At 35.8% G+C, this 24,714-nt stretch overlaps 1 protein-coding gene across 8 annotated transcripts in view; it reads right to left on the bottom strand.

The window, feature by feature from the left end:
• The window catches only part of CUNH18orf63 (chromosome unknown C18orf63 homolog), a 30,859-nt gene that overhangs the window by 5,008 nt on the left and 1,137 nt on the right, over positions 1-24,714 (bottom strand). For 2 of the 8 annotated variants that reach the window (XR_004953773.1, XR_004953772.1), the window contains exons 2-12: positions 22,472-22,640; positions 20,580-20,658; positions 18,720-18,776; positions 14,895-15,006; positions 14,278-14,319; positions 12,744-12,820; positions 10,049-10,158; positions 9,134-9,230; positions 8,938-9,023; positions 7,579-7,762; positions 2,104-3,120 (exon numbers count right to left, since the gene is read on the bottom strand). Coding sequence is in view for 2 of the 8 variants with exons in the window: in XM_016148398.2 (XP_016003884.2) it covers positions 1,855-1,905; positions 2,104-3,120; positions 7,579-7,762; positions 8,938-9,023; positions 9,134-9,230; positions 10,049-10,158; positions 12,744-12,820; positions 14,278-14,319; positions 14,895-15,006; positions 18,720-18,776; positions 20,580-20,658; positions 22,472-22,605 (2,046 nt within the window). In the remaining 6 variants the exon portion in view is untranslated. Of the gene's footprint in view, positions 1-337; positions 744-1,814; positions 1,906-2,103; positions 3,121-7,578; positions 7,763-8,694; positions 9,024-9,133; positions 9,231-10,048; positions 10,159-12,743; positions 12,821-14,277; positions 15,007-15,943; positions 16,658-18,719; positions 18,777-20,579; positions 20,659-22,471; positions 24,632-24,714 lie in introns of those variants that run through there. The other 6 variants (XR_004953775.1, XM_016148398.2, XR_001597354.2 and 3 more) reach the window with 6 other exon arrangements.

Genomic DNA, 24,714 nt, shown 5'->3' with positions numbered 1-24,714 from the left:
CCACTGCCTGGCGCATGGCATATGCTTAATGAAGATGTCTAAACAAATAAATCTCCATGTCAACATGTTAGTTATGTGACTTAAGGCTCTAGTTCTTCTGTGAAATAGGTTGTTGTTTACTGAGGGCTTCCTGTTAGTTTGTTAAACTAAAGCAATATTTAGTGAGTCAATAAAGACCTGGTAGATACCCTCTAAATGTAACGTATATACATATATATACATTCTTTTTTTCCTTTCCTTTATGTGCTAAAGATACACACGCACACACACTCTCTCTCTCTCTCTCTAAAGCATTTGCAGGTAAAATTGAATTTACTTTAAAATAGTGAGAGGTAGATGGAACAGAGTGGCAAAATGTTAATGATGGTTGAAGCTGGATGACAGGTACTCAGAGGTTTTCTTTACGTTATTATCAGTACTTTGCATGGTTTGAAAATTTCAATAATAAAAATAATAAATTCAAATAAATTTCAATAAAAATATCAAGGGCAAAATGAAGATATTTTCAACAAAACTATTACATAATTGGATACTTTGCAAACATCTCTACAAGACTATATAACATTATTACCAAAGTGAAAAGTTAGGAAGAACTTAAGTGTCAATCAGTAGTTAAATATTCTCATGCGACGAACTATGTAACCATGGAGAAGAAAAAGGCAGTCCCACGGCAGCTTGTGGAGCCTAATCCCACTTCACGGGAGTGTGTGGGAGTGTCCGGCCACTGTTCAGAGTGGCTATCTCTGCAAAGAGGAATTATAGGTAGTTTTTAAAATGTTTTTTCTTAAAACTGTTTTGCATCTCTCAAATTTTTTACAGGGCTTTATATTAATTTATATTTAAGGGAAATTAGTTTCTACAATATCTTATAATTTTTCCCATGTCATTTGGTGATGGGAATGCCTTTTATTTTTAGGTCTTAAGTAATTCGAAGCAGGAAAGTGCTATACATCTAAAAATTATAAAATCTGGAATAATTTTAAAAATGAAGATGAAAAGTTTTAAGGCATTCTAGTATACAGATTTTCCTTAACCTACTGAGTACATTAAAATGTAAGATTGAAAAACTGCGTGAAACACAACACTATAAAATATATAGAAATAGACTTAAGTAACTTTTGGTTAAATCAAATCAAATTCTATCAATTATAGAAAGAAATAGTATTTGGAAGAGAAAAGAAGACAATGTTTTCTAGTTTTCTAATTTGAATTCTAAGTGTTTCCATAGTTCTATGCAAAAAGTGTTTGTGGATATTTTAGTGATATGTTTGTTCTTAGAACAGATGACAGAATGGAATAAAATGTAATTTCCAGATATATGGTTTTATGTATTTAGTACCATGGACTCAGCATTATCAGCTAAATCTTAACTTTAGCCAGCACTGCAACATTCTGGAGTAAATTTTTTAACTTAATGATTACATTAAGTTAAACATCTTTAAAGTTAATTATCTTGAGTGAGATTCCCCAAAGGTGCGTGTCCCAGTGGATGTGGACTCTTTTAGCTTTCGGCATCTGCTGCTGCTCCCGTGCCCTCTTGAGTCTGCAAAGACCCCGGAACACAGTGGGAGGGAGCCGGCAGTGGGACCTCTCCCCACCTTCGCCCCTCTGTGGGGTCTCTGCTGCATGCAACAGCTGCTGCAGGCAGTCCTTATACAGGGCTGTGCTGTTCCCAACATTTCCTACTTCCTTGCTGAGTTTAGGTTTCAAGGAATTTAAGTGTAACTCCTTCTTATCAAGAGGTTGGAGGTCCCTAAGCTGGGAAATTTCGATTCAGATATGTAATTAAAAATAAAAGACATCACCTAAGTTACCTGATGGGCATTGCCTTCTTTCGTGTCCACGTTGTAAACTTTAGGAATGATGGGAGATTTTTTTAGGTTTTGATTTGGCCAAGTCATATATCTATAATCAGATTAAAAATAACATTTTTTAATAAAGAATAATATACTTGCACTATATACTTGCAGTTGCATTAAGGCAAACTCTGTTTCTTAATGTGTTCCTAGAGATCTTGGGTGAATCTTTTCGATCTTTATTTAGGGGGTTTTAAAGGTCTATTATCTGATAAATATCCTCAGATTAAAATCGTTTTCTCTTTACCTGGTTCCTAGAAGAGGTGGACTGCCCACAACAGGTATTACTGGAATGAGGCTTCTTTGAAGATTTTGAAGTGTCCCGACATAATTTTCTGTTAGACCTGTGAGCCGTTCTGCTTACAATCAGTCTGTGGTAACTGACATCAGCTTCTTCTGTCTGATTTACTGGCTGCTGCTGTAGCAGTGGGGCATTTTCCATTTCTGTGTCTGATTCAAAAATGTATGGTTGTCTTTCCACTTTTAGTGACTCGTGTCTGTTCCCTAACATTTGTGTTATATATTTGCTTGTTAAATTTTCTTTTCCATTCACTTGGAAGTCAATGGCACTTTTAATTACGCCTAAATTATTATTTGATATCTGAAATCCTAAACTATCAGACAGCTGTTTACTTTCATTTATATTCACAGTTGATGATTTTCCATTAAGAGGAGGAGATTTCGTCATATTTTCACAGGATTCAGTGTTTTTCTCTTGCTGACGTCTAGAAGGTTTCTGGTTTAAATTTCTAGCATTCATCTGAGTGTTACGATTAGATCTTTTTTTTTTAGCGGGATTTAAATTCAGTTTGTCATTCTGGATCACACTGGTTTTAAGTGAAAACAATTTAGATTCTGTAACATATTGTTTTCTTTTCAGGTTGCCAGTTTCCAAGGTATTTTTGTTCATCTGTAAAGACTGATTTTTGAAAACCGGGATGAACTTAGGGGCAACACTACTTTGGGAGCTGAAATTCGCGTCTTGGCCTTGAGGATCTCCTCTGTGAGGCGTGGGCACTTCCGAGTGCGCTTGTGGTGCCCTGTGACACAGGGACTCAGTTCTGCTCTGAGTGGACGGCAGCTGGAGGGTCAGAGCTGAGGACACGCTGGGCTTCTGCTGGCTGCCCGAAAGCTCCACCTGGCGGTACACGGCCACTGAGCTCGGCAGATGTTGAGCCAGGGAAGGTCGTGTGGAAGGGGCCTGGGTCAGACAGGACCTGAGCATTTGTTTAGAGGTCAGATTGGGTGCCTTTACTTTGTTTTCCTGAAAGGACAGAGATGAAAATCTTTAAAAAATGTAATAATGACAAGGGAATAGAAATGATTTAAAATAGCATCAAAATAAGAACATAAAGTAACACTACCATACATAAAAAAAGAAAAAACAAACAAGCCTTCTTGAGGACATGTGTGTAGTTCTTCTGGGTTGTATCCTTCTTTAGATATCATCTTTCCATGATAATAGTTTAAGATGAAGAAATATTCTAAGTTTTATATAAATCAACTACAGAAACTACAATGAGCTACCCGCTGTCCTCCAAACGTGCTCATGCTGCTGTCTTGCTCAGAACCCCGTTCCCTCTACTCCCATCGCCTCCACGATGCAGCTGTGACTGTGATGGACATGGTGAACTGGTGTTCAACACCCATCCCGCCCTCCTACTAATGTTCCTTGTAGAGTCTGGAAATCCCCTTTGCAGCCAGGGTTCAGGATGAGACTTAGGATCAAGCAGCCAGATGTACTCACACAATATTCGGAAGAACTAAGGCAAAGCCGCACTTCTGTGGTTTCTGCTGAAAAGTTTAATCATGAATACCTCTGGTTTTTAGGTGCAGAGTCAGCAGAAACCCGAGTGTCTACACACCAGCTTTGTAGGCGCCCACAAACGGAGCTCGGGCCTTCATTCCCAACGCGGACCACGTTAAGCAAGCGCACCAAACACGCTTCATTCAGCACACACCACGGCCCCCGCCCTCCACACACTCCCCCTGCAGATGCTGTTGCGGGGAGGAAAGCAGTTCTGAACTCTGCATGAAATTCCACCTCAAAGAAATGTTTTGTCAGAAGTGACTGAGTCATCTTAAAGTGTCTAACTGGAATTTTTTTCCATTAGATAAGAAAAAGGTTTAAGAACTAAGCTGAAATCAATCATAGAAAACCAAAGAACAGCCATCTTTTTGGACTCTGGGGTTTCATAAATCATAATAACTTTTAAACAACATACCTACTACTTGAGATACCAAAAAAGAAAACCCCACCTCATTCTATGCAGATTTATATAATAGATTACTTGTATTATGACATAAAACTTATCTAGAATATGTACCCCAAATATGCTTATATTCATACCCTGTTTCACCTTCATTATCCTATACCTGATGGAAATAATCTCCAGGAGCCTGCTCTGGCCCCTAGCCTATCGATGTATTATTTACTCATTCTTTCAATTTCTAAAATACAGTAAATAGCCCAAAGGAGGAACCTCTATGGTTATATTCAAATTTATAAGACTACAAAAAGAGCCCTGGTAAACAGCAGATGAGATCATAAATAATTTACAGAACTTAAAATACCTAAATGGCCAATGAATTAAAGTTTTGTGAAGTCATAACCCAACAACAAAAAACATGCCTTACCACATTATTACCATTATTCTGCCAGGTGTTACTGGCAAATGTGGCTTAGTTGATTTTTAATTTCTAGAACTTTATATACAATTTATATAACTTTGTACATTAACACAAACTTATAGAGGGAAACCTATATTTAGATCTGAATGGATATCTAATGGAGGACTAGAATTAAGGTAATGATTAAATGAAACTTGAGGATTGACCAAAATGACCAATCGGATATGTTTTATCTATTACAATCTGGTCCTGTATGTTGCATAACCCGAGTGTTTCTTTATGAAAATTAAACCAGAATTCAATTAAACTTGATCTCACCACAGGTTTGTAGGAAATATGGGGTTTAGAAGAATATATTAACTTTAAATGACATGATATGAAGAAGCAATCAATCAAATCTGTAATATAGGACATTTTCCAGGGCGAATGATCCAATTTTCCCAGCAAATAACTGACATAAATAAAGGGATGTGGGTTTGGAATGTTGTAGAATAAAAGAGACTCAAGAGGTACAACCACCAACAAAATGAAGTGGCCCTTGCTTGGATTCTGATTTACACAAAACCTCTACAAAAAATCTCTCAAACAATGGGGAATTTGGGTATGATATGGTATCAGATATCAAGTAATTATTGTTAAATACATTTTTAAAAAGCTCTAAGGCAGAAACACATACTAAAGTCTTTACAGATGAAATATCTGGGATTTGTTTAAAATACTCATTACCTCCACTCAAAAATATGTCAAGGAGGAACTAGACGATAGGCATGAGTTCATTATACTAATTATACTAATTTAAGTCTTTGAGAACTTCCCTAAAAAAAAAAACTAATTTGGCTAAGTTCATCTGCTAATTTTTTTTAAGTAAGCTGAGTTTTTATCAAGCAAGCTTGTCAATTTGTTTTTCACTTTTTAAACTTAGGGTTTTTAATACTGCATGCATCTGAGAGCTCACATGGTGTGGCGACCATGGGAACCGACAGTTACTGAGTGCTAAGCGTAGGGCCTGTCTCCTTACACAAATAAAATCCCCATGAAGGACATGGTGGCATGCTGCCCGATCCCCTTCAAGGAAGGGCTGCTGCCCAGTGCCCAGAGTGCTGGCAGCAGACACCTGAGGCACCTTTCGCATTGTCCCCTACAAGGACTCCCTCAGTTGAAGACATCCTTCGTCCCAGGACACGCCTGTCTCAGGGTGGCCCAAATCTAATGACAGACGGAAGAGCGGGTATAAGGCCTGGCTACTTCAGCCGATGCAGACGCACCATGAAGGGGTGTTTTAGCCTCGGAAATCCTTAGAAGGTCGGCCAAGGCTATCTGGCACCTGCTTTGCGTTTAACTTCTCCCTTCACCCGATCTCTTTTCCTTCCTTCCCCTCTGCAGGTATTAATTCTAAGGGCACTCCCCAATACCACATGCACTTGACTCCATTTCAGAGTCAGTCCTCAGAGAGCCTAATTGGTGACAAGTGCCATTGTTACCCCCACTACCCCACTCCATTAACAACTGGAATAACCAAGGCACAGGGAGCTCGAACACCCTGCCCACGATTACACAAGCAGGAAAGGGTTCCAATCCAGACAGCCTGTCGCTGGAGTCTGGGGTCTCAACCACACACCTACGCTTTTTTCCAGCTTCAGACTAAGAGTCTGACTCTGGGTTTCAGTCCTCGTTCTGCAATGTATTTAACAGTGTGGCCACAGTTCAATTATTTGGATCTTCTTCTGCAAAATTGAGAAAACAATTCTTTGTTTCAAGAGTTTATTTTGATGATTAAATGAGTTAATACACATAAAAGCAGCTGGCACAGAGAAGACACTCGATAAAACTGAGTGGAAGAAATTCTTACTGTCAGGGTTCCAACTGTCAGGAGCAATGTAAAGACAAGAATCTCTAAGTGTTATTTTAGATTTAAGGAGCAAATTTTCACAAGTACTTGTCTGGATTCACTATTTCTGAAATAGACATAGGCTGGAAATATTTAGTAGTCAATAAATATGTTCGATAAAAATGCATGATGTAATGACACATCTTCTAAATTCCTCAGGCTTGGACTTGGCCAGCAATTAAACGTTTAAAAATGATATTTCTGGGCAAAATTTTAAGATTCATTACCATAAAGATATAGTTGGGATTCGTTCACCTGCACTCCCTTCTAAAGAAATGGCCTTGCCCGTAGTCTCTGACATCGAGGCTTTCGTATTTTTACGAAACATATACATGGTGCTGGTGCCCCACCCAAGAATACCAAATCTACACCGTGACTAGTGGCAGATGACATGGCCTGGCCTGAGGAGATGAACACGGTCTATCACGCTGGCTCTGGTGGGTTATAGCTGGGGATTGCAGAGAGTGAAACAATTAGCACGGCAGCGAAAGCTAAAAGAGTGCCAGGAGGCACAGTGTTTGAGCCACGGCTAGTCAACACCATGTGAAAGCTGACATGGCTGGAGCAGTGGAAACGACAACCAACACCAGACACTGATACGTCAAAGACAGGAGAGCGAGCGGACGCAGAGACAGTCTCTTAATTCGATTGTATCTCAAACTGTACGAATTGTTCAAACTTTTGACTTTGATTAAAACACAATTATCTGTCATTTCAAAGCTATAATATTGTTGAAAATTTTACATTTTAAATTTCCTTAGATTTGTTCTTCAAAAATTTTCTTTTAAATCATTTTCTTTTGACAAAGAAATCTTATTTGAGTGTGAAGATAGGATGTCTTATTTTCTTTATCAGTATTGCTTAATTGTTACTTGTTTTTCATAAATAAGATTTCACTTAGCACATCGTCTTACAATAAAAATGTTACTGAGTTAATAATGTCTATAAATGGAACTATTCAAAGCCTTTTTCAATCAATGAGGCTCAAACGAAGTGGCAGAAGTTCAGTCAATCTGGATTTATATGAGGTGATGTTTCTAAACTATCTTTCACTGAAAAGATATTTAACGAACACCTATTATGTACCAGGCACTTGGGATAAGACGACGAACATGATCTCTAGCCTCCGGGAGCACACATTAAATTAGAAGAAACAGACTAGTAACAATTACTACAAAAGCACTTTGGACACAAGTCTCTTACCTGTACACGTGGTTTAGTCAGCTCTTGAGTGTAGTAGCAGGGTTTCGTTGTCATTTTTATGGGAAATCCACATACGTGGGGCAGTTTAGATTTTAAATCTGAAAGAAAACTTTTCAACACGCCTTCCAAATCTACCCTTGGAAAGAACTGTATGGGCTGGCTTCTGATGCAGCTGAGAGGGTATGTGAGTGGCGTTAAAGGACAATGGAGCACTTTTGTACTCAAGAGTCAGCAATCTTTGTGAAAGGAACAAGCACTATGACATAACTGTTAAAAAGGCACACATAACTAAATCCTGTTTGATTTGTTGCTTATTTATCCCAAACCGAATCACTCCGAGATTATACTGCAAAGCTAAAGAGCACGTTTTCCCACAGGGATCATGATTCTAGTTTAATACACGCAACCAAGAGGACTCATTGTTTCCCTATTATACTGCTTTCTATATAAACAGACAAATTCGGGCATCCCCAAAATTATTTTTAAGAAAGATGCTATGACCTTTATAGTTTATTAAAAAATGTGTGTAGTAAATAGAGACTTTGCACCTCCAGAAAGCAGTAAAAACTCAGTATAGAGAAATAATACATATAGCTTTTATTTACACTCCAAAAACAGTTCTTTGAAGAAAGTCATTACTTTTTGATGAAAAATATTCTGAAGATTGGGAATAATGACTAGACATCTAATGAAAGGGAATAACTGATATCTGTCAACTTCGGTTTCATATTAAGGTCTGGGTTAGGAAACGCGGACTACTATGTGGAAACTCCAGCTGGTCATGAGAGAGACAGGAAAGGTGAAAACGGCAGGAAGACCGAAGAGTTTCGCCTGAGCATCTGTGCTCTTTTCATGTGTAGATTTTAAAAATAACCTTAAGATATTTTCTTAAATCAATGGGGTGCATTAGGTGCAAGCCAAATCCTCAAAATGTTGCCTATAAAATAAAATAACCTTCTAAAAAGAAAAATCTTTGTTAAACAACAAATTCTTTTACTTCTTCCCTAAGTGCCACTGGAGGGAGCCCTTGGCTAAGGAGAGTCCTAAGATTATTTTCTCCCTTCTAGGAATCACGAACTTTTTTTCTCATTTATTGTACAGGTTTTTGTTTTTTTGTTTTTTTGGCCATCTAAGTTGTTACAGTAGTGTTAAGGAGCGGAATATCACTATTAGACTTACCCTCAAATAAAAACAGGAAAATTCTAAGGGAAACAAAAACACACAGGTAAAAAGAAGTAGAAAGGAAAGTAGTTTCATTTAGACACAGAGAGGATCCAACATGGCAACATCAGGGTCAAGAGAAAAACTGATCAGAAGGTAGGCAGAGCGTGCCTGCCGCAAACGGTGCGTAAAGGATATGTAAAGCTCCGTCCTTCTATCATTTTGAAGTAGATGCTGCAGTATATTTTAATATTTCCACAATCTTCTGGAAGTTTATAGCCATACTAAAAATTAAGAACAAAGTTAAAATTCTCTTGAGGAAAAGCTAAACTTAGGTTAAATTATATGAAACAAAATCAAATAACTTCTAACAGAATATGTTTCTCTTTCTTACCAGGTTGTCCCAGTGCATCTGGAAATCTCCATATGAGCGAAAAGGGCAGTCAGGGGGTGCCGTATGAAGAATACTTAGTATCTTACCCATTTTCATACTATGAAAAAGAAGAGTGGTAAAATATTGTGAGCAGATGCTTAGACATAGTTTAACTCTGTGATTTAGAAAGTAGTCAAAAAGATTCAGCAACTATCTACACATAATAAAATAATCATTTGCTCCTAGTTCCAAATACATTTGTATTAAATTTTAAGCACCAGAATTGTTATGAAAACTAAACTGAATTGATGCAAACAATATGCCAGTTACAAACATAAAATAATGACTAATAAAATGTTACTACACAGAAGGATGCCTGGTAATTGCTAAACTAGGGAAAAGTTTGAGTTGAATGATTCAGAGTCAAATCTATGTTTCCCAACTACCTCTTTCCTGCTTCAATGATTAAATTATTGTGTGCATGCTTACTAGTTAAAGTTCTTTTTTGTAAAGCAAGTTAAAATTTCATCCCAATAGTCCTACTTCTATTAATAATAAGCCATTTTCCCCTGAAGATAGCACCTACTTAAAACTTAGCTCATATCAAATGATGATTCATTAATTAAATCTAAAAGTTTACAAGGTTTTACTGAGAATATTATATTTAGCTGTAATTTCATAAGATATCCAGAAATTTTACTTTTTAAAAACTAGATCTAATAAAAATATAAATGTAAATAAAGTTATTTTAGTAATCTGATAAAGGAAATTGACGGCTTCTATGACAATATTGTTTCGATCCTTTTGTAAGCTGCAATTCAGTTTCAAAAATTCACAAAAATGGTTTGCAGTTTTGCACAAATCCATGTTGAAGGAACGTAAGAGAAAACTAGTATACTTTGGACCTCCCCTAGACACTACACATTGAAATCTCACCTTGGCAAAACGTAGCACCAGTTGTTTAAAATTGAATGTCCCTCAATGACAGCATTCTTGTGAGTATCAAAATCCTTTATGATACTCTGAGAAATATCAAATTCTCTTAGCTTTTAATAGAAATAAGATTTTGATGCATAAATCAAGGGAACTTGGCAAACAAAAAGAAACATTAAAAAACACAGTTTTTGTTGCACACGCACAATTATAAAGTAATTTTCAAGTCTTAGGTTACGTGAGATCATGAATGGCCACTGACGTAACGCACTCACTGCTTCGGCTCACCCTGTTTCTCCTCCATGCAGTGTATGAAGTATTTCATACTTTCCTTATCTTCCAAATGAAGACTCCTATTTTGTAGTTTCATAGACGCGCATCGACTAATTTTTATAGCAGTCACAATGGATGTGAAAAATGTCATAGCAAAAATGTTAAGTAAAGTGAGGTTTAGAGGCGCTGATGACAATCTGTAACTTAGGGAATCAATTTCAGTGAACTGAACGAGTACGTATTCAGTGCATCATGGTGAGTAGAAAAGAGAAGTGCATCTTCCTCATTCCTGGTGTTTGTGTCCATGTTGCAAAAAGCTCTAATGTCATGATGCTGCTGTGCTCTCATTCATTCCTCCCTAGGACAGACGAGGTGACTTATCTCATTGGTAAAATTGGGACAAACCCTCCTCTTTCTCTTGGGAGCCTGCTGGCAAAAAATGGTATTCTGCATTTTCTCTGCCACACTGGGAATGGTCCCTGATCTCTTGGAAGGAGCCTGTGGGTTCCATTACAGTCATATGTGGGTCAATCTACCTGATTCTAGGGTTCAGATAGCCACATTCTCCAACAGCTGTTTATCTTTTTCTGTAATAAATAGTGTGACTACGTATCTATTAAAATAAACAAAATGGAGATCAAATTTGAAAATTCTTTAAGCACACAAAACCAGTTAAACCATGTAAGTGAAGCCTAATCTAGCTTATTTTGCAATGCAAGCAAAATTTAGATTATTTTTTATAAATGCCTCTATGAAATCATAAGTAAACAAGCTGTTTTCCAAAATGGTATAAGATAATCACTTTTAATCAATCCTCTGTCATTTGGAAAACCCCATTGCTATAACCAATCATTATAAAGCTAAATCGCTTCTGCATTTCCCTATATAAACAAAACAAACCTGTAACAACAACACAACTCTAAGCTTCACTGCACTATTGGTTTGAAGACTCCTGGTTCACGAACATTTTTTATGTACAATAGACTCAATGATTTTAATTGATCTGATTTTATTTTTAACATATCTTGGTTCATACATGCTAGACCAGTGTTCCATTAAGTTAGTGTCCCTTTCCCGCTCAAAAGTGTCCATTCTGGGTGATAGATTATATTTTCATCCTATTAATAACGGTGGCATTCTGATCTCCATATGTCTTACTCTTCTTAATCTCTAATTGGTTCTAAGCTCAGTTATGTAAAACAGAACTACCTGTAAAAAAATCAAAGGGCAGTAAGGTACATTAATTAGTCTTTAAGAAGCGTCATGTAAACTGGGGATATAAAAACGAGGTGTCTAACTCTAAAAATACTGGTAAGTATGTGAGCATGGTGCAGGGGAGCGTGAAGGTTTAAAAGCGGTTGGGCACTGCACTGGGTTTGGAGCCCTGGGGAGGCAGGTACCTCATCAGGATGAGGTTTTCACGTCATGCCACCCGCTCCAGTTATCTACAAGCAGCTCAGCTTCCCTACTGGCTAGAAAGTAGATCTGATTCATCTTTGATTCGTCTATGGCTTCAACATAACATGTCATCAAAAAATTAAAGTTAAGAGAAAAATGAATGGAGTAGCATTGGAGCTGGCTCTTTAAAGATGACAGGATGAATGGCCAGTCAGGGGTGCTCCAAGCAAAGGCAGAGTCATCTGTCCTATGCCTGGACTTTCTCAGTCTAGAGGCTGTTAACACTCTGGGCGGGATGACTCTTTGTTGGGGTGGGGATGGGGCTAGGGTGGTGTCCTGGGAGTCTAGTGTATGCAGCCGCATCCCCGGCCTCTATTCACTCAATGCCAGCAGCAACACACCCCTCCCCCTCTGTGCTAACCAACATTTTCTCCAGACAATACAAAATGTCTCATGGGGAGAAAAAGCACCCATCTTCCCTTACCCGACTCTGTTGAGAACCACTGGCATAGGAGAAGAAAAATAACACTTATTGAGTTATCATTGAAGTGTAAGGTTCTATGCTGGCTGCTATGAGAATTAGCACAATAGAAGATATAAATCCTTCTACTACATAGACAGAAAGTGTTAAACATAAAAAGCAGATGCAAAAAAAAAAAAAAAAAATCCAACCAGAATGCCAATGGGCTGAGATTGTGCTTTAATATTTACAAGTGAAAGAAGAGGCAAGAAGTGGGTGCTGAGGTAGGAAAGGGTTGTGGAGAGTATTGAATGCCACTTAAAAAGATTTTTGAGGAAGAGGATAATATGATTAGATATGTGTGAAATCTGTGTTAGAATATTTTCTCTGGGTAAATAGGTTCAGAACAATATGAACGTGCCAATAATTTAATATGGATTTTGAAAATAAAAAAATCTTATCACTCTTCTTGTTAAAAATTAAAACCTACTAGCATGTTTGTAATAATAATAAATACATTACAGTAAATACAGTAAAGTTAATTACAGAAATCAAAATATGTGGTACCTCAGGTGGTGGCAGTCTGATCGTATAAGCTTCTATACTTAGACAAACTTGCGTTTCTGTTACATTGATGTTTAATACTGAAAATACAATAATTAATTATTACTCGATCCTATCAAATTAAGCATTTTAGTAACAAAAGAATTAATTTATTCAAATTCGAAACTCAGTTAAGAATGGATATTTTTTCCACACATGGTCAAATTCAATCACCATATAATATCTGACAGCCTTCAGATGAGACATCTAAAAGACAAAGGCATGAAATGACATGGATATGTAAGTGTGTGTTTTGGGAGGAATGTCATAGGACAGGGTTACAACAAGAAAAAAGAGACATCCTACAGTTGAGAGGAAAACTCAGCAAGTTTCTTTTATAAGCCTGACATCTGCTACATGTGAAAAATGGAGACCATCTTCTTAACTCAGGAGAGGTACCATGCCATGATTCTGACTTAGGCAGTCACTAACAATGCCCTCAAATATACTTGCAGACATACTCTGGATCCTGAAGACCCTGAAGAAGGGATAATACCTGGAAGAAAGCAGGAAGGGGCTCTTCAGGCATTGGTAATGTTGTGTCTTCATCTGAGAACTGGTTTTAAGGATATGTTTAGTTTGTGAAAATCCAATGAGCTATACACTTTCAATTTCTCGGTTTTGCTGTAGCATATACATACAGTGAAATGAAAAGAAAAAAATACATAACACAGAAGTGAGGAATTTTGCTCTCAACTGTCATCTATAGTCTCTGACAGCTGTAGTCTCCTGACAGTGTCTGGACAAAGCTAATTTAGGTAATGAAGTCATTCATTCAGAGCTAAGTTACAGTGACTGCCACCATCCAACTACACGTAAGACAGTGCAAAGAGGGCAATTCAGGTCGAAGAGTCGTGGGTCACAGAGGCTAGCCTGGAATTTAAGGCTATGCCCTGGTGGTGGGACAAGCCGCCATGACTAGTGACGTGTACTTGTGTTTAGGATTCCCACCTATCTGCTATCTCTGAACTACTGCGTTAAGAACTTCACCTGCAACACAGTCATGCACAACACTGAAAGACAAATCAAATCACATCATAAACTGTGTATTTTAGATCATCTGTGTTGCTTTAGGTTTTTTAAGGAGAAAAAGAATGATGTTCTCATAAGAAATAAAGCTTTTACTTACAATAGTACTAAAGAATTTTTGATGATAAACTATACATTATAAATGTGTATAAACTACACATTATAAATGACTAAAGAATTAAACTCCTTCATAGTCAAAATTTTCTTTAAGTGGAAAAACAAAAAAATAGAGCTTTTATTACAATTAACAGAAATGAATTTTTCTCATACGGGTAGAATATATATTTTGAACCAGATATAATCTCTGTGGTGAAACTGTGATTATAATAATTAAATAAATACTTAAAAAATAATTAAATTCTGATATAACCTTATCAAGATTATAATAATCCAACAATGTGTAACGGTTTTTTAAACAACTGTTGATTATACTAATGTTTTATCTATTGACTTACACATTTTTACTTACCAACAGCACTTTGCTTTCCCATCTCAGAAAGAAACTCTCTTCCTTAAAAAATTGATAGGACATGGGATATTATTATAACTCATACATTATACTTAATAAATATAACCTTTTCTGTGAAATTATCAGTTAAGGAAAATGCTTTAAATGAGGTTTTACACAAAGGAATATCTGAAGATAGCTCAGAGAAAAAATATAATCACTCGAAAAGTCTCTCGCCAATTAAAAAGACAGAAATACCCAATCATTCTTTCAATTATTTACTTCCTGGTATAATTAGAAAATGGTCAGACCTCAAAACAAAACTCAGAATAGCCTTTTGATTCCAAAAATATTGGTGATTTGTGTTTGTTTTATTATAATGCTCCATAACATATTCATTTCTAAATGTCAAGTATTACATAATAAACAAATTTTCTTTAAAAAAACATCAGCAGGTCTCTGGATATCATCCCAAAGTAAGGAGACGACACTTATGTTGTTCTGGACTTGAGAAGGTTTGATTGGGGCTGTGCTTTAAAAACTATCCCCTAAAAATAACATCTTGAAATTAAAAACGGATGTGCATTAATAGAAATAATCTAGTTCAGAAAGCCACAATAACTGAAAGAGAGAGTCACCTTGAACCAAGAGATGGCCAGTTTTATTCCAGGCTGGAGCGAGTCTAGCTGTGAGTGAATATAAAAGGCAGTTTTGAAGAATCACAGGAATTACTCTTTGTGGTGCCTCCACCTAAAAATATTAAGGGACAAAATATGGGCAAATTTACAGTAATCAGTATGGCCCTATAAACTCACAGAAAATGTCTGTATGGTCAGATCACCACTCAACAAATGGGGCTATTCTACATATAAGTTTCCATCATCAATACAGCTAACCCTATCTGGTTCCAAAACTAAAGAAGTGTTAAAATACAGTCACTGTGAAACCATGACTACGGTCATGCAGCCAAATTCCTCCTGCTCCTCCTGGCCAATAAACCTAAACTGTTTGAGCCCCTGTGCCAGAACCTTAAACTTTACTTTGTATTCTGATCTACACAGAGGAAACCAGACCAGAACTATATTGTAATACTTTTCATTATTGTTTTCTCTAGTTCAATGTCAGAAAACAATGGAAATACTTACATGGGAATACATGCAACCAGCAAACTACTTGTAGGGAATTTGTAAAATTAGGATTTTTGCTTCTGACCAATGAGAGTGATAAGATGCAGATTTATTCTCCCACTTGAAACAACTGAAAGACGGGGCGAGTTACATGAAACGATGGTTCACAAGACACTGGACATTAAGTAACAAAGGAGAGCAATCCCTAAGAGACGGGAACCTATGATTACCCCAGCATGCTGACTGAAGAAGGTTTCTGGGCTGTAGTGCAGGATGGGGGGTCCTGGAAGAGCCTGATTTTTATACCATTCTGGCTTATGGTAAATTTTTCCAGGATGCAAGTAATTAATCTGTTGGCAGGGGACAGATCAAATCTGTTCAATTTGTCTCACAGATATTTAATTAAGGCTACTATCGACAGAGCTCTTAAGCAGCAGGATGAAGCCAGCCTACAATGTGGACCTCAAACATGCCCCAACACAAGCAGCTGAATAAATTCCATAATCTCTCGAGATCTACCTTAGAAAGCCAAGTGGCTTTCGCCTTGATTCTGTACTTACTTTCCTCTTGGCCCGAGGTAGTAACCAGACACAGTAGGATATCAAAGTCCACACTCAGCCTTGGTACGCAAGGAGGAAGTCGGGGGCAATTCTATAACTCATTAACAGGGGTCATAAACATGACTGGTAACCTGTATGCCTTCCAGAAAAAAGATGGCATCACTGATCGCTTCAGCTAAAATTGGGGGAAAATTCTGTACCAGATTTCCTCAATAATTGATACAATAGGTAAACAAGATAAACTGAGAATATAGTAGCTTAACACCACCACCAACCAATGTGACCCAAGTAACATTTGTAGACTTCTTGACAAAACGGTAGCAGAATGCACATTCTTCTCAAGCAGACAAGAAACATTTACTAAGATAGATCATATTCTAGGCCACAAAACAAGCCTCAATAAATTTTAAAAGATTTAAGTTATACAAAACATGTTCTCTAGCCACAATTAAATTAGAAAGCAGTAACAGAAAGGCCCCTGGAAAATCCTCACATATGTGGAAACAACATAACACACTTCTAACCCACAGATTACAGCAAAAATCGAAGGGGAATTTGAAAGTATTTTAAGCTGAAGAAAACCAAAACAAAACATAGGCTTGGGAGGAAATTTATAGCACTAAAAACATCTATATTGGGAAAGAAGAAAGTTCTCAAATCAATGACCCCAGCTTCCACCTTAAGAAACTAGAAAGAAAGTAACCTAAATCCCAAATAAGCATATGGAAGGAAATAATAAAAACAAAAATGAAAATCAAGGAAATACAAAACAGTAAAACAACAGAGAAAATCAAGGAAATCAAAAGCTTTTTCTTTGAGATCAATAAGATTGTTAAGCTTCTAGCAGGACTCATCAGAGAGAGAGAAAAAAAAGACACACATGACCAATATCTGAAATGAGAGAAGCAACATTACTACAGATTCTATAGCAAAGGAAAATAAGGGACTATTACAGGTAACTTTATGCCAATAAATTAGACAACTTAGATGAAATGGCCATTTCTTTGAAAAAGATAACTTTATCTATTAAAGAAATTGAAATTTTAGATAAAAATCTTACGTTAAGGAAAACTTCAGGCCCAGATAACTTTATGGGTAAATTTTACCAAACACTTATAGAAGAAATAATAAAAATTCTACACAAAGACTCCAAAAACTTGAGAAAATTTTTTCCTAGTATAAGATTCCTGAGGACAGGGAGTTTATCTGGTTCACAGCTTTAACTCCAGAATCAAGAGAATGCTCAGCATATTATAAATGTTCAGTACATATCTGCTGACTATGGTGGCTATTATGTAGGAAGTATCCCTGAAAAGAAAGACTGAGCATCATCGTGAAGGCTCCTTAAGGGAAGAAAGTCAGGCTGGAAGAAAGCTCATGAACAATATGACATTTGAGATCTGGAAGACTAGTGAGGGTACAAAGCAAGTTTACTTATAAAAATGAGGAACTGGGTAAGTGCAAAAAGTATAAGAGCATAAACAAAAAGATATTAAATATTTTGGACATGAGATAACTTGCCATGATAAAGTCAAAGGTGTAAATTAAAAGACTGGAAGTAAATAGATCACAAATTGTGTTTTTGTTAGTGTATAAGTACTATGGGATATATGTTTCTTAATTTTTCTTTTTTTCTTATAATTTTAAGAGATATTAAAATGATGGTACTTGGCATAAACTTTGATTAACTTGATACTGAAATGCTATTTATTTTTATGCTTAAAAGACATTTTGATTTTTAGAATTCAACTTCAAAATTATATCTATTTTTTGTAACACATTTGTCAAAAAAACAATACAATTTTGACATTTAAGTCAATATATTAACAAGAAGATTAAATTTTCCAAGAGCCAACCAGTAAGACAGTACAAGGGTCTCCACTAAACCAGGAAACACTTTTCACAATAAAGAACATAATTTTGTAGGTATTTCTAGGAGACCTAGTTTCTAGTTCTAGGTGAATGATATACTGTAAACTGGGTTCTCATAGTTCATACATTGTTATACACTGTTATACATTGTTCTTAGCTGTCCCAAAGATTGTGACTAACGGCTGAAACCAGCTTTCGGGTTATTAAGAGATTTCTCAGGAAACTGAAAAAGCACCTCTGGGTATTGTTGGAGATGACCAGAAACCTCATTAGCCCAAACCCCACTAGATCTAGGAATAGAGGCCAGCAGTGATGCCTAGACAGCATATTATAAATGTTCAGTACATAGCTGCTGACTATGGTGACTATTATGTAGGAGTATCCCTGAAAAGAAAGACTGAGCATCAATCCTTTGGAATAACAAAGGATGCGTTGCCTCAGAGAAACATGCAGAGCCAAGTCTCCATGGCCTAAGTAACAGAGACACTAGAGGTGCTCAACTCAGGTACTCATATTTTCCTTGTGAAGATCCAGAAACTCATCACCATGTAGAACAGAACCTATACTGTTTTGCTCCTATACTATATTGTTACAGACAATATTTTTATCTCTCTGGGTTTTATTTTCTTCATTTGTAAAAATGAAAATATTCACCTCTTGGAAGGTAAATAACCCTATGGTATGTAAAATTACTGTAAGAAAGTACCCCCCAAAATTAAGCCTCTTCTCCTTTGTCTTCGCTAAATGTGCACAAAATAACTGCTTGGGCAAAAATTGTTGGGTTCTTTCGCATGCGTAGCAACAACTTATGAGAAAGATGCTCCAATTTCTGTTTGCTGACAAAAGCTGAATACAAAAATCAATATAAACAGCATCTGGAATTATTATCTTTTAAAAAACTTACCTTAGCTTCATGTTTTTCAATATATGCACTAAGTTTTCCAGCTTTATAAAATGGTATCTATAACAAAAATCCACATTTATAAAAATTACTTAACATGAATATATTAAATAAATCAATACCTAAAAGATGTTAATCATACAGCAGAGGGCACAGAATCAGGCTATAATCCTAACAGCTTCTAAGGCTTGGAGAAGCAAGTGATGATTATTCTCTCCCTGACATAGAATCTGTGGGTATATCCTCACAGTGAGGAAAGCCTTTCTGAATTGAAAAGCCATATGAAGGAAGAGACTAATAACTTTCATTTAATAAATATTTAACACCTTTAACACCTTTCTTAATATACAATAAGTTCATAAAGAAGGAAAATGGACATAAGTGGAAGATCAAAAGAAAATTCAAAAGGCCAAGATGCTCCAACTCACCAATGAAAGAAATAAAAGACACCATTTTCAACCTAAAGGATTGGCAGATATGTAAAGACTGTGAATATCCAGTGTGAGAATGTGGAAATATATGTTCTTTCATACACTATTTGTTAAAATGTAACCTAGTACAGCTTTTCAAAGAGCAATTTCGCAGTATCTATAGTTAGAATGTGCTGCAATACCACTTCTACGAATTTAATCCACACAAACTACCACATAAATGAAATTGTGCTTTTACAAATGTAATAGCACAAAATAAGAAAATCAGATATGCATCAGACAGTGATAATTAAATTATTTTATATCCATACAATGAAATATTTCACAGCCTTTAAAACAAGGAAGTACATGTACTGACACAGAAAAATATCCAGGACAGACTGTTAAAGGTGAAATGAAAGGCAAGTTCAAACAGTATTTATAATAATCCCAATTTCCTACTTTAAATATTTTTGTAATTTTCTTACAGCAGGTAATATCTTTGTAAACAACCAAAACATATTTTTAGATGACTATTCTCCTCTTATTGTTCTTGCTAAGATTAGGATGCTTGAATTTCTAGGACTCTAAAACAATCTCCTTCTTGTTCTACAAATTTTTCAGGTAGAAAAGAACACAAAAAAGAGGTATGAGTATCTACTTGTTCACCAACAGCTTGTCTTTCTTAGAAACTATATTAAGGATAAGAAAAAAAAGTTGGACAGGTAACCATATAACCTAGAAGAAAAATAAAAGACCTGAAGATTTTGAAGGCTTATCAGCACTGTTCATAAATACTGATTTTACTGGATTCCAGGGTATTAAAATCTCAGAGTAGGAGGTTTTTCAGAAAGCTTTTTGACAAAAAGAAAAAAAAAAAGGAAAAAAAGAAAAAGAAAAAAGAAAAAAAAAGAAAGAAAAGAAAAAAATCTCAGGATAGTATTTTTATGAAGATTTTTGACAATTCATTATCATTCTCAGTTACAGCACTGGAAAACATGTTTCTTGTTCTAATTTCACTAGTGTAAAAATTTTTTTAAATAAAATTTCCAGGTTAAAAAAAAATTGATCTATGTTCTTTAAAAACAATTGGAGATTTGCTGGAATGAGAAACTTCTTCCTTTACATTAAGTGTAAATCTTAAGAATAAAATATGAGAAAAGAATTAATCCTTGCATCTTAAAATGCAATGCTGTAACATTTATTTACTAGTAGCCTTTATCTTAACATTTACGATAGAGAAAATTAATAAGAAATTAAAACTACAAAAATGGATTTTAAGTATCAAGCATATCAAAGTTAAAGTCTGTTAATGGTTCAATCGCACTACAACACAGTGTAATCTGTCTTCGTAAACCATCTTCAATTTGAGCTATAATTAATACCTGAATTACTGTTTATCAATACTGTCCCAAATAATTAGTAATACTTTATAAAATGTTAAAATACTAACCGCCATTACCACCCAAATTTGGTTAAATATTCCAGGCACAGGTGATGTAAGGATATCTTGGTGCAAAAACAGCAATTGTCTGTGAAGATGAAATGTATTAATTTTAAGTGGATTTGCCTACTTTGTTTTTACTTTATTGGGACATTTAAAAATCTCTTAGTTCCAATCAAAAGTTTAAGTTTCTCCCAGGCAAAGACTGTGTTATAGATTTCTGTATCTCTCCCCATACTTAGCATGGTACTTTGAACACTGTAGACACTCAGGCAAGGTATGAATGAATAGAATTATTAAGTTTTAGATACTGATATTTATATGAAAACTTGTCCTTGCATCTAAGTTTCCTAACCTCTTTCATCTGTGAACCTAAATTCCTCTATTAAAACTCCATTTCTGTTCTCCTTATAGAAGTCATGGAAGAACCCAGATCTTTTAACTCCTGTTTCTTCCATTTTCTTTTTCTTTTTTTTTTTTTTTTTTTTAAGTGGTGGTCAGGGGGAATTGGAGGCAACAGCCTAATGTTCAACTACAGTGGAGTTATCACCAGCTTCAATGTTAGAACTAATGACTAGGTTTTTTCTTTCAAAAATGAATTTTTTCCAAGCCAGAATGAGTAGTGATTTTAATTTAGTACTCAAGAGCTAAAAGAACTAAAACAAAAATCATCACAATTCAAATTACCATCAATAATTTTATGTTAAAGGTCGAGGAAAAGGTGGGAAAAACACAGAAGATAACAAAGTTGGAAATATAAAAATTTTCAGTTACTAATCATCAAGGAAACAAATCTAAAAAAACCGTGTGTGTGTGTGTGTATGTGTGTGTGTGTGTGTGACCTCAAAAAAGTGAGGTGAGATTACCTGTTTCCGGTGGCCCTATCTTTGTCAGAACCCTGGTGTAGCAGGTGCTTGCTTTTGCAAGACCTGCCTTTGTCTGACATTGCCAGTTCTCTGCTCTCTCTGTTCCAGCCTCTGTGCCAATTACTGGGACAATGAGTCAAAACATCCCACTCTGTGGGCATGGATGGCCCCATTCAATTTGAGGGCAAACGGCAGAAAATCTCGCATACAGTTTTCTACCTATTTATTTCACAAAGGATCACAGGTAAATGCTCAGTAAGTATCAAATTATACCTAAGCAGGAAGCATAGAGGTTCCTGGATGCACTTAGGTGGGAAAATATATAGCAGAGAAAAGGAAAGTTTTGTGAATAAGCACAAAATGGAGGACATCCCAGGAGTGTCTTTCTTATTTCTGGCTCCTAGCTATCTTCTAAGTGTTTGCATCTCTCCAAAATATTTCAGTTACAGATATAATCTTGCCCTGTATTTTTAGAGTCTTTATTTGAGTGCCTCAAACTATTTAAGTGACTAATGCATGTTGAGTCCTTAGTAGTCATACTTTAGGGTTCAACAAAACTGTTTTTCAGACTATCTTGGGTCAGATATTTAAAGATAATTGTTGGAAAAATACTCTTCAGAAATATTCTTATATTGATGTGAAAATTAAGAAATTTTATTAATCCAAAATGTTTATATATCTGTTAAAGTGCCTCATAAACAACAGGTACTCAGTAAATATTTGTTAATGCCTATCTTTAAGTTTTGGGGAACCTGATTTATTTCATCAATGACTACACAAAATTTAAATTAAAAAGATCACTCAAGAAGTCACAAATAGATAAAAACTCAACAGTGAGATATTCTATCTCAAGTATTTTAAATCCTTCCCTAAATGCAATCTTATATACCTGGTCAGAACAAAATTGAATTTATTTAGAAATTATATATACAGATTAAGTCAATGAGTTTTATGCTTTAAAGGAGATACTTCTGAAACAGCTCTTACAGGTCTCAAGAAGTATAGAAAGCATTATTTATAAAATGTTTCTTTTACCTGCACATCTTCATTTGTGTACTCCTAACCTCGGTATCTGCCATCCCATTGCTCAATACTATCCTGACAGCACAGAGTTTGTGTAAATCCGGAAGGGTGATGAAAAAAAGTGACGGCTGCCTAGAATCATTCATATTTTCCTGTTGACTGGATGTCTCAACAATCAGGCCTTTAAAAACAAACAAACAAACAAACAAACAGCCATAAAAAGGCAGTCGACTATCTTACCAATAGGATTTTAGTATTAACTCATCACAAAAATTTAAGTGTTGACATAATAAAAAAAATTAGCAAATCTCAGCAAATACCACTGACATTTTCTTTTTTCAGATTTTTCTAATGATAATCTAGAATTATTTTGATACGTGTTTTATTAAGCTATGATTCACATAACATACAATTCATTCTTTTAAAGTGTACAATTCAATGGTTTTTACTATAGTCACAATTATGCGACCATCATAATACACTTCGGAACACTTCTGTCACCCCTCTCCCCAAATAATTTAGAACTTCAGACCTGCAGTTTTATATCATGAAAAGAATGATTTGAGTTTCATTAATACAAAAACCCAAGCACTGTTTTTTGAAATGCCTACTCTGCTCTAGGTCCTAGTACATTTCTACCATATTGTCTTTATTTAACAAATTCCTTCTAAAGTCCTGGCTGTTCTTAAGTTTGATTTTGGTTTTAGGAAAACAAAAGCTTTCCTATGACAATAATTTTTTAAAAGCCAAAATATATAGCAAAATTTTCTGTTTCAGGTTATCTCTATAAAGTAATTAAAGGTTAAGGAATATATTTTTCGTCATTTTACACAATAGAAAATGCTTACTGAGATATCTAAATTGGTATCTAGCTTCCTTTTCCACTAATTATATGGCTTTAACACTTCTATTTGAGACACATTTTACAGCTGATACTTACAGAGCATACCTTTGAAGTCTGTTTTATCTATTACTTAAAAAAAAACTAGAATGTAAAAGTAAAACAACCGATTTAAGCTCAACTTGTCTAAAGTGCACAAATACACCAGGGGAATGAAACAGATTCTAGTATTTTAAACTTTTTAACATCAACATATTTTCAGGAAGTAATCACACGACAGCCCAGGAATCTGGAGTATGACCAATCTTAAGTCTGATCTCGGTAACCAAAAGCCTTTATGGTGCCATTTGTGGAATGCTGACCATGCCCTTTCGGCCTCCATGCCTTTACCTCACTTAAGAACCACATTGTTTAAAATTTTCATCTTTAGAACACACTTGGTTCTTTCAAAAGTGGAAGTACTCTTAGAATGGTTAACGAATTCACACAAGGTGTTAATGACCTAATCAGGATGATTTCTGATATTGTTAAAGATAAAGATATTCCTTCCCTCTCTAGCTGCGTTTTCACTCCCTCTCCTATGTGACTGCTTACTGTTGTGAAAGTTAAAAAAATATGAGGTACAAAGGAATGTTTCCAAGGCAAACACAACTGACTTCACGATTTCGTCTAAAGTTCACTTTTCTGAAGCATTTTAGTAAAGGGTATCAATAATGAATGCGATAAAATTTACAGCACAGAACTGATTATGGTTGTGTCCAGAAGTAATATTGTGTGTATTTTAAAGAAAACAGGTCAAAGACATGGGCGAAGATTTGTGAGGCTACTTTCATTTCTAAAACACATTTCTCACTAAAATTACTTTCTCACTTTTCCTTTAAATATCTTGTAACAGACTTACTTAGAAATTCCTATAAGCAGTTCCCACCCCCTCCTTCTTTAGTTAATCTTCAAAGACTGATGAGAAAAGTATGAAAACACCACTGATCTGTTCAGGAAAAGGCAAGAATTTGGTTTACTTTTATTACTTTATTATTCACATTTGAATTTTTTTAGGTTCCTAATTAGCAAAGCTTGCAGATTAAGCTTCCCCCCCCCCCAGGTTACACAAAATATTATAAAGCTCAAAACATGGCAAAAGCCTAATTAATAAATATGGAGGACTGTTAACACTTTGTTCTGGGAACAGCTCCACCACACTTCTGTCCTGGTGGCGGTACCAACAAACCACAGGCATCTACCAGATTCTACATTTGAGGACTCGAAGAACCCACAGAGACCCCAACTGTGAGCCCCCGGGCCCCGGAGTCACGAAGTCCACGCAACTGTCAGCCCATCTGGCGCGGCCTTTATTCCCGCCTCCGCGAGGGCCCTGGGTCAGAAAAGCAGCGGCCGGAGGTCGCGGCTCGCGCTG

This window comes from Rousettus aegyptiacus, unplaced genomic scaffold, assembly GCF_014176215.1.
Source record: "Rousettus aegyptiacus isolate mRouAeg1 unplaced genomic scaffold, mRouAeg1.p scaffold_m13_p_12, whole genome shotgun sequence".
Taxonomy (NCBI): Eukaryota; Metazoa; Chordata; class Mammalia; order Chiroptera; family Pteropodidae; genus Rousettus; species Rousettus aegyptiacus.
This window is presented reverse-complemented; position numbering and strand designations above follow the sequence as displayed.